We start from the raw sequence: 12283 nt of genomic DNA, 5'->3' as shown, positions 1-12283 counted from the left end.
TAGTTAAACTAAGACAGGGCTGTGGGAATAGTTTTGCAAAGCTATTTAGAAGGTGGGCTCTACCAGATATGGGCAGCATGGGAGGCAAAGATGAGAGAGGAAAGGGTCAAGGATGACACGAAGTTGTCTGGAAGATGTATGGGGTAAATGCAAGTGCCGCTCATTTTTTGTTGACTCCATTTCCAAACAAGGAGGGAGAAGTTAGAAATACAGGGGAAGAACAAATAATTAAGGGAAGGAAATCCTTCAAGTGTTAAGAGATGAGATTCACTACATGGGGGGAGGTATGAGTTTCAAGTAGGCAGAGAAGTATCCATGAACACAAGGAAATGAAATAATCTTCTGTTGATAGTGTTTCAATGATAAAGGATCCTCCTTCTAAACAACTTTATCTATGTAATAGTCTACTAAGGATTGAATATGTTCCCTCAAAATTCATATGCTGAAGTGGTAACCCCTAGAACCTCAGAACATGACCTTGTTTGGAAATGGAGTCATTGCAGATGTAATTGGTTAAAATGAGAGTATATTAGAATAGAGTAAGCCCTTACTTCAATATGACTGATGCCTATAAAAAGGATAAATTTGGACACAGAGAAATGTACATGAGGAAAATACCATGTGAAGATTGGAGTGTGTGTTGTCACAAACCAAGAGACTACCAGAAGCTAGCTGAGAGACCTGGGGCAAATCCTTCCCTAGTATCTTCAAAGGGAGCACAGTCTTGCTGACACTTTAATCTCAGAATTGAGCTTTCAGAACTGAGACAATATATTTCTGTTGCTTAAGCTACATGGTTGGTGGTACTTTATTATAGTATCCTTAGGAAACCAACACGTAGATGTAGTTTTCAATTGCTACACCTTCTTACAGATTATATATAAGTAATTGAGTTTATATATAATTTTGCAATAATTAATAAATGAGAAAATAGAAAGAAGTAGAAAAGGATAGAAAAAAAGAGAGTACATAAACCATGATCTTTCTCTACCATGTCTCTTACCTTTAAAGTTCTCCAAATGCTGATTCTTACTTCTAACATGGGATAATATTAATAAAATGAGGGGTTATTAGCATATCTAATAAAACTATATACTATATATATATATATATAGTTTTTTTATTTCTTCAGGCTCTTAACATAAAACACTCTTATCTGCCTATTTAGTCACTACTTGATTCTTGAACAAGTAAGGGGTGTAGATATCTACCTAAGTCTGTATCTGTAGCAGTAGTTTTGCCTTCAGTCACACTCAATCATTTAAGTGAACACTGGGGCTCACTGTTGTGGACTTTTGTGCAGAATTCGAGGGCAGCCACCACCACACAATTAGGGAGCACCACCACATTTTCGTAACTTGACACAGATCAAAATGATCAAAATGTTTTAGACAAGTTAGTCTCATCAAAGTCAAATTTACTTTGACCACTAATCAGTATGTGAAATTAACAGAGATATCACTGTTCAAATTCCTTTTCATATAATATAAAAATGTAGTAAGAATAATGTTACCTTTAGGCATGGGGTGTCTGTAAATAAATGCCCTGATACTCATACCCCATCCTCATTCTATCTGAGTGTTGCTGGTTGAAAAGAAAAAGAAAAGGAAAGAAAAAAAGAAGAGAAAAGAAAAGAAAAGAAAGGAGAATAGAAAACCTCTGATGATTGACAATTAGTGGCCATACCATAGATATCCATTATTATAAGGTCAAAATATCAAAAGAACCACAAGTATGCAGTAATTAAAGGATTGTTATTAAATGATGGTAAATCTATCCAACAAAATATGCCACTTTGAGAAAGGCTAATTACAGAGTCTATATGGTAACATGAAAAATACACCTTTAAACTTAAACCTAGTTTTAAATTAAATCTAAATATTTATTCAAAAGTATTTAGCAATCATGTAACCTGCTGAATCTATGGCACATATGGTATACCCTCAGAATAAGTCTATTCAAGTGAAAATATTCCAGGACCAAAAAAAGAAATCCAAAACAATGAGAGATCTTCATTCACATATCTTGAACATAATTACTAGAACACATAGTTCACAACAATAACTTTTATTATTATACTATTCTCTTCTATCAGTTTCCCAAAGACACTTCAGCAGTTCTCCTAAGTGTCCTACAGAACTTACTTAGGTACCACGTGTCCTTCTTCCAGCCCAACTTCCCTTCTGATTCTGAATCATAAGAACTCTTGAGAATGTGTCTGATAAGGAACTCCGCCATCAGAGGGTAAAGAGAAAAAGAACTTAAGTAAAGAGCTAAATTATTATTTTTTTTAGACTTTAAAAAAAATTTATTTGAGAGAGAATGCATGAGCAAAGGGGAGAGCCAGAGGGAGAGGAAGAAGCTGACTCCCCGCTGAGCAGGGAGTCCTACAATGGGACTGGATCCCAGACTCAAGACCTGAGCCTGAGCCAAGGCAGACAGTTATTCTGAGCCATAAAAGGACCCCCCACACCCAAATTATTTTTAATGAATAGAGAAAAGGCAACTTTAAAAATTACATAAATACCCTCCTCCAGCACCACAAAATTAAAGCTCTGTGAATGTTTACTAGACACTAAAAACATGGAGTAAAAAGAATAAATTATAAGCACCTGCAGGGAAAGAATGGTGTCTTTGAATCCTTTTGATATGAAGTACTCTTTATACAGAAGAAAGCAGTAAGTGTTTTGTTAATTAAACTTAAGAAAGTATACAAGAACTATTCAAAGAGATGTTATTGTAAATCTATTAAAATGGTAAGATTGTAAAGAAAATAAATGGCAACTTATGGAAGTATACAACTTGAACATACAGTTTTAAATGGCATCGGACTGGGATTTATTTAGAAAGCAATATATTTAAAGGTGAATGGTACCTTATTTCTGTCAATAATTGTCAAGTTATTTTGCTTGAACACAGAAATTGTAGTTGTAATTCATGAAGTCTTTATTCTGAACCTGTCACATTGAGAGATTTGCACTTTAATGGTATTATATTATCTTGAAAATAGTAGACCTTTCTGTTCACTTTAACTATGGATTTAAATGATTTCTGTTCTTCTATTGCTACTTTAATTTTATCCAGCTGGGCAATGCCTAATGTCATAAGAAGAGAGGCAGTCAAGTCACAGGATCATAACATAATAAGAAGAAAAGAAAAGAACGGAAAAGAAAAGAAAAAGGCAAGAAACAGAAAGAAAAGAAAAGCTATGTTTTAAAGGAAGCCAATAGCAAAGTACATGGGTAGCAAACTAACTAGATAGGTAGTTTTCAACAATGGGTGAAGGAAGACTTTACCTAAATCATCTAGGGAGTATTTAAAAGATTTACAGTCTTTTCCTCCCCCAGTTTACCTTGTGAGGTTTATGAGACTCAATTGCAGGTGTGAGTTGGAATTCCATCTTTTTTTCATTTTTCTAATCTCACTCTTTGGAACACAGTGCTATTGAAAATCAGTTGAAAAAGGATGATTATTAGAATATGTAAAACAAACATATGCATTTATGACAACAGGTATAATTTTGCTTCTTATAATCAGTGTTCCATGCATTGGCCCTACATAGCAAACACTTTCCATTACCTAGGATGACGGAGGAAAGGATAAGTTTTCCATGAATTACTCAATTAGTTTTATATAAAATCGTGAGTAGTATGGGAAAGGTTACAAATTTATTCACTAATATTCACAATACTGGTAGAAGAAAGAAGCCCTCTAAAGTGTAGTAACTTTTAGCTTATAGTTTCTCTATTAGTTCTGGTTTAGTCCTTAAACTGGATTAAGTTTCTACTTTCCTAAGACAAACATAACAATAAACAAAAAATTTGTCTTTCTGACTTTCTCTTCTTTTGATTAAGAGATTTCTGGAAGAGCAACTACACTATAGAATCCATACCCTCATTTGCAATTTAGCCATAAATAAATAATTGTCCAAGCTTCTTGCCTCTGAAAACTGGTTTCCACTGCAGTAACTTAATTAAAAGTGCTCTCATCAGTGGTAAGTAAAAACATTTTTTTTTAGTCCTCAGCCTGATCTAAGCTTTAGATTTGGCAATACAAAAATCCCTTTTAAAAAATATTTCTTCCTTTTATTGGACTTCTGCACATTTTCTCCTCAGCTACTTTTCGAACTCCTTAATAGATTTCATTTCACTTTGTTCTTTAAAAGTTCATACTTTCCAGGTTTCTATCTGAAGACCTCACCCATTTCCCCTTAAATGTTTTACCTCAACAACTTACTGTATTAGCAATTACCTACAAACTAATGGTTCCGGATTTATTATCAATCTCCTTTCTCTCCTCCCCAGTCTTCTGAAATCTTGTGCCAAATTTCTAACTATTTTCTGGAGATTTGCCCCTTGTTCTGTTCCAGGTGTGTCTGACTCAAACTTTCACATCTAAAATCTTCATCCCAGAGGGCAACATATAATTTCTCCTATAATCCTGGTCTCAATTAATAGCATCACTTCTCCTATAACTTGATCAAGAAACTTGATTCATTCTTGACTTCTTTTATCACTTAAGTATTTCACTCCATATCTTGCTGGCATGGTTTCTGGTGAGATATCCGTTGTAATTCTCTCTCTTTTTCTCTCTTGGTAAGATATTTTCTTTCTCTGGTGTTTTTCAAGATCTCTCTATTTTTGGCTGTCTGCAGCTTCAAAATGGTGTGTATAAGTGCAGAGTTTTTATACTTCTTGCTTGAAATTCTCAGAGTTCCACGAATCTGTGGTTTGATAGATTCATTCATTTTGAAAAAAGGTTTTGGCCACAATTTAAACATCTCTTCTGCTCCATTCTCTCTTCTTCTAGTACTTCAATTATGCACATGTCAAGCTTCTAGTACTCCAGTTATGCACAGAGTTCTTAGATATTGCTATTTTGTTTCTATTCCCTTCTTGATTTGTGATTCATTTGACCTATCTTCAAGCTCAGGAATTCCTTCCTTGGCAGTGTCTAATTTACTAATGAGCCAGTCAAAGGAGTTTTTCATTTATGTCAATTTCTAGCATTTCATTTTCTTAGAGTATCCATTTCTCTGCTTACATTGCCCATTTATCGTTGCATGTTGTTTATTTTTCCCATTAAATCCCTTAATATACTAACTAGAATTATTTTTAATTTCCTGTGTGATAATTTTAAAATCTGTGTTTATATGAATTTAGTTCTGTTGCTTACTTTTTCTTATCTTTTTTTCTTGCCTTTCAGCATATCTCGTAATTTGTTAGAAAGCTGGAGGTGGGGCAGCCCACATGGCTTAGTGGTTTAGTGCTGCCTTCAGCCCAGGTTGTGATCCTGGAGTCCCGGGATCAAGTCTCATGTCAGGCTCCCTGAACAGAGCCTGCTTCTCCCTCTGCCTGTGTCTCTGCCTCTCTCTGTCTCTGTCTCTCATAAATAAATAAATAAATAAATAAATAAATAAATAAATAAATAAATAAATAAATAAATAAAATCGTTAAAAAAAAGAAAGCTGGAGGTGATGTATCGAGTAATAATAACTGAAATAAATAGTGTGAGTTTTTGTTAGTTTTGCTAAAAGTTGGGCTGTGTTTAATGTTTGATCTAGCTGTAGGTCCCAGAGGCCTCAGATTGCTTAACTATCCTTTCTTTTGTCTCCTCTGCTGTCTACTCTAAGACCTCCTTATAGAGTCTGTGTCTTGTGTTCTTTCAGCTATAATCCAGTGTACCCTGGAACATTGTTGATGTAATTGTAAGGAGTTGGAGGATATTCTATAATCTTATGATTAAATATCAGTCTTTTAGCAGGCCTGTGTCTCTGGGATGACTGTGACCTTCACAAGGCTTTCTTAACTTTATTCTCCCTTCTCAGGCAAGATAGGAAGGATAGAGAGAGCTAGAATTGGTTAAGTGCCCTTCCCTCTCCTAGGTGCATAAAGTTTTTTGTTTAGAGAGCAGGCCTTTGTTATGGAAAATGCACTGGGCATATTTCAAAGAGTTCGTTTTCTGCCTCTATGCCAAAACACAACGGGAGTTTATATTGGTTCTTCACCATGAGAACCCAGTGGGAATTTGAAAGGTAAGAGACATTCAGGGGTGTGCTCTCTCTTAAAAATGTGACCCCCAGGAGTTTCATATTGTCAAACTAGTCTACACATAGCTTCCAGTAATTCATCAAAATTACCATTTAAGTGTTCCTACCTGTGTAGAGCTTTAGTGGCCTCTGTTCCATGTAAATTGATTTTGGTAGTGATTCTCTATATTTGTGGTGTTAATTTGTTCTGTGGCCTTATTTCTTTGCTAAGTCCAAGAAAAGTTGTTGATTTTCAGTTTGTTCAGCTTGTGTTGTTGTTGCAAAAAAGAGAAGTGATGCCTTCCAAGCTCCTTATCTGTTGTAACTGAAACCACAAGTCCCTATCAGTGATTTATATTCTTACTTTCTAAAACCAACTAACAAATGATCCCTTTTCTGACTTGAAAATTCCTTTAACTCATTCCCTTTCTTCAATTCCCATAACCACTGCCTAATTCAGACCTTTCTACCTGGTTAGAATCCTTTATATGTCTCAGAATTGCTCTCCTTGCCTTTGTTTCAACACTAAAGGAGAGAACCTTAATTGAGTCATTTATGTATATTTATTTCCTTATTACATATAATCTCTTTGAGGCTAGAAACCATATTTTATCTTTGCACATCACAAATCATCTAGTCCAGTAGCTTTCACAGAGGAAGAGTTCAGTAAATATCAATGAAATGAATGGATAGATGGGCAAATTATCTACTATCCTATGCACCGTTAATGCTTTAGTAGAAAAAAAAATTAGGCTGAAACTTGAAGTTAAAATTGATTTTTTTCCTTAGATTAGTCCAGAAATTCCTTAAGAAAAGATATTTTGCCCACAAATATATTGCATTAATGATGCAAGTAGCTGTCTCCTGGTGGTACTCTAATTACCAATTTAATGAAGGCAGGACAGGAAATGTGCTATATAATCAGTACTCTGGAGATACATATATATATATATACACATATTCCTGGACAATTCCTGGAATATATATATATACATATTCCTGGACAATTCATGCCATATGATCAAGAAAGTATTTATCAGGAAATAATTTTACTGCCGTTCACAGCGTTAAAGCCATCAAGGAGAATGCTTTATAATAGAAATGTTCTTTCTCTTATTTTTGTTGCCATATCCGGCATTTAACACATTGTTTTGGTTTTCACCATTCTCTTCAATATGATTTTAAGTTTTTTGTAAGGTACATCACAATCATTACTCTATGCTTCATAAGTAAATTGAAATAGAAAATAGAAATAGAAAAAATAAGTGGCTTGCTCAAGGCAAACATAAAAGTTATCAAAAGAGCTAAAACAAAACACTGTCAAATATTTCAATAACAAAACTCATGATTTCATACTTACAGACAATAGTATAGAAAACTGAGAAAAGTGCAGTCATTTTTAGTCTTGGCTAAAGCCAAGATTGCCCAATACATGTAAAGATATTTTTTTAATGAGAGCAGAAAAAATTCTGCAAAACCTCTTGTTTTTAGCCTCATAAGGAAATCAAACAGTTTAATTTTATTTTATTTTTAAAAAGATTTTACTTATTTATTGGAGACGAGAGAGAGAGGACAGAGGGAGAGTGAGAGAGAGAACCAGACTCCCCACTGAGCAGAGAGCTGGATGTGGGGCTCGATCCCAGGATCCTGAGATCTTGACTTGAGCTGGAGGCAGATGATAACGGACTGAGCCACCCAGCCTCCCCTAATTTTAATATTCCATATTTTACAGAAAAAATCTTCCAAATTTAACTTCTGCTAAAGTAAGGGAAGACTGCCTACTTAGTTTCATGGGTAATATCTCCATCATTTCATTAGATGTGATTTTACAGAAGACTTATGAATTAGGTGGTATTACTAAATTTTAAAGGAGACCAGAGTAGCTCAGAGAAACCCTGGTAGCCAAGATTCCACAGTCACACATACATTTACAAAGGAGGTTTAGAGACTGCATGTTTGCTGAATGACTAATTTCTGAGTTGAGGTCAATTTCTGGTTCTATAGATAATAAACTGTTATAAGAAATATTCTCTCAGGACGCCTGGGTGGCTCAGCAGCAGAGCTCTCCCTTTGGCTCAGGGCGTGATCCCAGCCCAGGAACAAGACCCACATTGGGCTCCCTGCATGGAGCCTGCTTTCTCCCTCTGCCTGTGTCTCTCGTGAATAAATAAATAAAATATTTTTTAAAAAATACTCTATTCTAGATTCCAAGAGTTCAAGATTTCTTGAAGATCATACATATTTAGAAATCAGTGGATTTAGGTTATTTTTTAAGGTATGTTAACAAAGTAAAAAGTGAGTAGTTCTGTGCAAGGAAACTTCCTGATCATTAGTCTTGCTTCCAGAGCCTCCAGAAGTTTAATACTACTCTAGGAGAATCATTGGAATGAATATCAACTTGTAGAAGCCTACTGTCTTTTGACACTTGTCCTTTCAGATGGCAGCTAAGTGGATGGAAAAAGTGCTTCCTCTATGGGCTCCCATTTTCAACTTTTGAATAAATAAAGTCCTGGTGGATAATATGGGCCTCCTTAACTCCTGGTATCCATTTGGCATTAGTCATGTAAAGTTTTCAGATTTCCCTAGAGCATGTAGCCTCCAAGTACAATAAAAACAAATGACTATATTTGTACTTCTACTATCTCAGGATTTTGCTTATTTTGAGAATCATTAATGAACCTGAAATATTTTCAGAGATCATTTAGATGGGAATCACAAAAGGATAGTGAGGTTTGGCCTTCCTTTTTTGGGATTCCTGACCCGCCCCTTTTTGGAAAAAAACAAAGATTAGAGAGGCTTGTCCTCCCTGAGTAGTAGACAACATAGACTTCCCAATCCCAACAGAAGACAATGATTAACTACCTAAGAGGGACTCAGGGAAACTCAAGTCCTGAGGGCATCTTTATCAATTAGGGTGCTTTAAAGAGTAATAAAAGAGAGCCTTTTAAAAGTAGCTTAAACAGAAAAGATATGTATTATCTCATAAACAAGATAACCAGGGACAGGTGATTCCAGGCTCAGTTAATTCAGCAGCATAGTAACATAATCAAAGATCATGATACTCTCTATGTTAGTTTCACTCATTCTCAAAGGGTAGGCACTAGTTCTTGGGTTTGACCCTTTGCAGCTGTAGGCAGGGCAATACAAATCCAAAAAATGTGCTCTCAGTCAGCTGGATTTAATAGTGGGAAGCATATTTTTCCCTCACAAGTATCATTTTAATCAAAGGCATAATTTTTCCTCTGGCCACACAACCAAGCCAAGGCTTCAGGGGAGTATCAGGCTGCTTTTTTTTTTTGGCTGGTAGGTTCTATACTAAGGAAGACTGTCTGCATGGGGAGAAAATCAATGAGGTAAGAATTTGAAATTGTCAGGCTATATGCCTAACCCATAGGAAGACTCTGGCATCAGTTTGCATTCTTATAACTCATTAATTAATTTATTTTTTATTTTTTAAAGATTTTATCTATCTATTCATGGCGGAGGGGGGGGGGGGCGGAGGCAGAGGGAGAAGCAGGCTCCATGCAGGGAGCCTGGTGTGGGACTCGATCCTGGGACTCCAGGATCGTGCCCCAGGCTGAAGGCAGAGCCAAACCGCTGACCCACCCAGGGATCCCATATCTCATTACTCTAAATATCTTTTATTCAGTAGGGTATTTAGAAATAAGAGACTATTAAATGCTAACAATTTGACAAGGATCTGAGAATACAGCAGCCAACAAGATGGAAAAAGAATGCCCATGCCTTTTAGTGCAAGGAACAGAATTATAAAGTATGATAATGTTATGGAAAAGAACTACTAGGTTCTAGAGAAACCCACTTTAGTCTTTTCTGATTAAGTAATGCTTAAGATGAGATCTGAAGGATGATTATAATTTTGCTATGGGAAAAGAAAAATAAAACATACCTTGACAGGATAAAAAGAAACACAGAAAGTTCAAGGACATAAAAGATACCTAGTATAGATGAGTATGAAATACAAAGGGACAGAATGGCACTTGATAATGCTGTCAAATCAGCCAAATCATGTGTGCTTCTTATACTTTATATTAAGAACAAGGGGAATGAAGGTTTTCAGACTTTATTTCAAGGGCAAGGGTTTTTAGTAGGGATATAACATTTAGTAGGGATATTTGCATAAAGCTGGAAGAATGAGGAAATAAAGAGAGGATAAAATTGTAGAGAAGAAGTGAGGATGACAGTTAGGAAGCTACTACATTGCTAGAGGAAAGAGATAATAGCATTTCTGAGTTGCTGGTAGTAGACCTGAATTACAAATTTTGTCCCAAGTCTTCTAAGAAAATGCTCAACTACTGTCTGAAATAGCTTGTACCAGGTATAATGCATCTGATTTAAAAATACATAATTGTAAATTTAAGGCACTGTGGTTTAAGAGTTTTCAAAAGTCAACCAAGAACTTCTAATCTTATACCAAAGAGTAGGAATCTTGAGGAATTCAGAGCTCCCTCTAGCTTATATGTGGTAACCCACATGAAGTTCACTGGTTTCCTTTCAGGAAGAGTGTTCCCTCCCCGAATGTAAGACAGAATATCAGAAACAAAGTACAATCTCTGGGGTGTTGGTTTTGGAAATAAAATGATAGGTTTGTTTTTTAATTTGTTTAGTGTTGGTTTCGTTTATTTTTCTACAATAATGTATTTCTAATAATATACTGGCCTTTAATGGAGAATTTGATTACAATAAACTTGGCTCCTTAGATATTTTTACAGCAAGGCTTACAATCATCCAACATGAGATACATATATCCATTCACTCATGCACATCCTACTTTCAAACTAATCTTCTCCAATGTATTTTTCAAATGCTTGAATTGTGTTTCTTTCTATTCAGGAACTTATGAATACAGAGATACAATATACATCTTCTCCCTATCATAGTCTTCCAATTGCCAGTGGCCTGTAAAATACAGACTCAACAAATTAACTTTTGTTAGACCTAAATTTTCTACTTCCTACAGTAGTAACTTTAAGCAGCACAGTGTTCAAGATAATATGAGTTATATTGTTATTAGGGAAAAAATGATGCTTATATTTTATAGAAAACTATAAGAAAATAGTCTAATAAACGTATTCAACCATGAAACAGTAGATTGTCTTCCTTTTCTCCCCCCAAGATATTAAACCAACGGAATAAGAAAACATTTAAAGGAGAATTATTACTAAAAGAAGCAGTTAACATTTATTTTGTTTTAATTGTATGTCAGGCATTCTGGATACATTGTTTTATGTGACCTTTACAATAACTCCAAGTTAGGAACTTGTATTTTGTGATTAACCATTGAAAAACTAATGCTTTAAATGTGTAAATAATATATTCAGTCTTCTAGAACTACCCTGCAATAGTATTTGGCCTGTTTGGGTCCTATGTCTTGACATTTCAAAATGCTATGTAATATCTACAATATGCCAAACAATCTTAGGTGTTTTAAACACACTTAATTTAGCTAGTACAGTAATTCTGATGAGTAGATATTAATTTCTATGTTGAAGAGATAAGAAAACTGAAACTCAGAGAGGCTTAAATACATCTTTCAATGTCACACACTTAAGCAGTGGACAAAAATAAGTAATGGAGTTTTCATTTGAACTTATACATTCTGATATCAAAGCAACTGTCCTGGTTCCAAATTATCCAAGATGAATAATAGAAATAATGTCAAATAATCAGGAGAAAACTCAATAAGGGAGAGGGTAGGAAGTGCTGGAAGTGAGGTCTTACAGTCCAACAGATTATGTGTAGATGCAATTTTTAAGTTGTCTGTTTTGCCAGAGATTTACTATTAATTAATCCATTCATACATTTTCCAATGTATGAGCATATATTTGCCTCTTTGATAATCTCAAACGTACTTTCATCAATCTCAAAGGTAGCCAGCCACCTTCTCAATAATCTTCTTTAGCAAAATCAGTTGCTTGTCATTGTAACCTTTCACTGAGAGATACATCCTGTAGATGGTATCTTAGAGGTCATAGCTCAAGCCTGCTGGCTCTGCTGCATATACATATTCATTGCAACATCTTTGAGGAGCTCAAGGTACAAACAGGCTACAATATGGTACAAGGGTTCCACATAAGCAAATGGGCTGAAAAATTCAAAGTGGAGACAAACTTCTTGCAAGAAAAACTTACCACCTTGTTTGAACCAGTGTTTGCTCATAGCTGTATCCTTTTTTTTTAAAAAAGATTTATTTATTTATTTATGATAGACATAGAGAAAGAGGCAGAGACACAGGAG

General features: G+C 35.1%; 1 protein-coding gene and 1 pseudogene across 6 annotated transcripts in view; both read right to left on the bottom strand.

Moving 5' to 3' along the window:
• The window catches only part of CCSER1 (coiled-coil serine rich protein 1), a 1367203-nt gene that overhangs the window by 742822 nt on the left and 612098 nt on the right, over positions 1-12283 (bottom strand). The window contains exon 8 of one of the 6 annotated variants that reach the window (XM_072810588.1): positions 3353-3441. The exons of the other annotated variants lie outside the window; for them this stretch is intronic. Coding sequence (XP_072666689.1) covers positions 3353-3441 — 89 coding nt within the window. The remainder of the gene's footprint in view (positions 1-3352; positions 3442-12283) is intronic. 6 annotated transcript variants of the gene reach the window in all.
• The window catches only part of LOC140623522 (insulin-degrading enzyme-like), a 48824-nt pseudogene continuing 48338 nt past the window's right edge, over positions 11798-12283 (bottom strand).

This window comes from Canis lupus, chromosome 33, assembly GCF_048164855.1.
Source record: "Canis lupus baileyi chromosome 33, mCanLup2.hap1, whole genome shotgun sequence".
NCBI classification, from domain to species: Eukaryota; Metazoa; Chordata; class Mammalia; order Carnivora; family Canidae; genus Canis; species Canis lupus.
The sequence above is the reverse complement of the archived record's forward strand: the minus strand, read 5'-3'. Positions and strand labels throughout refer to the sequence as shown.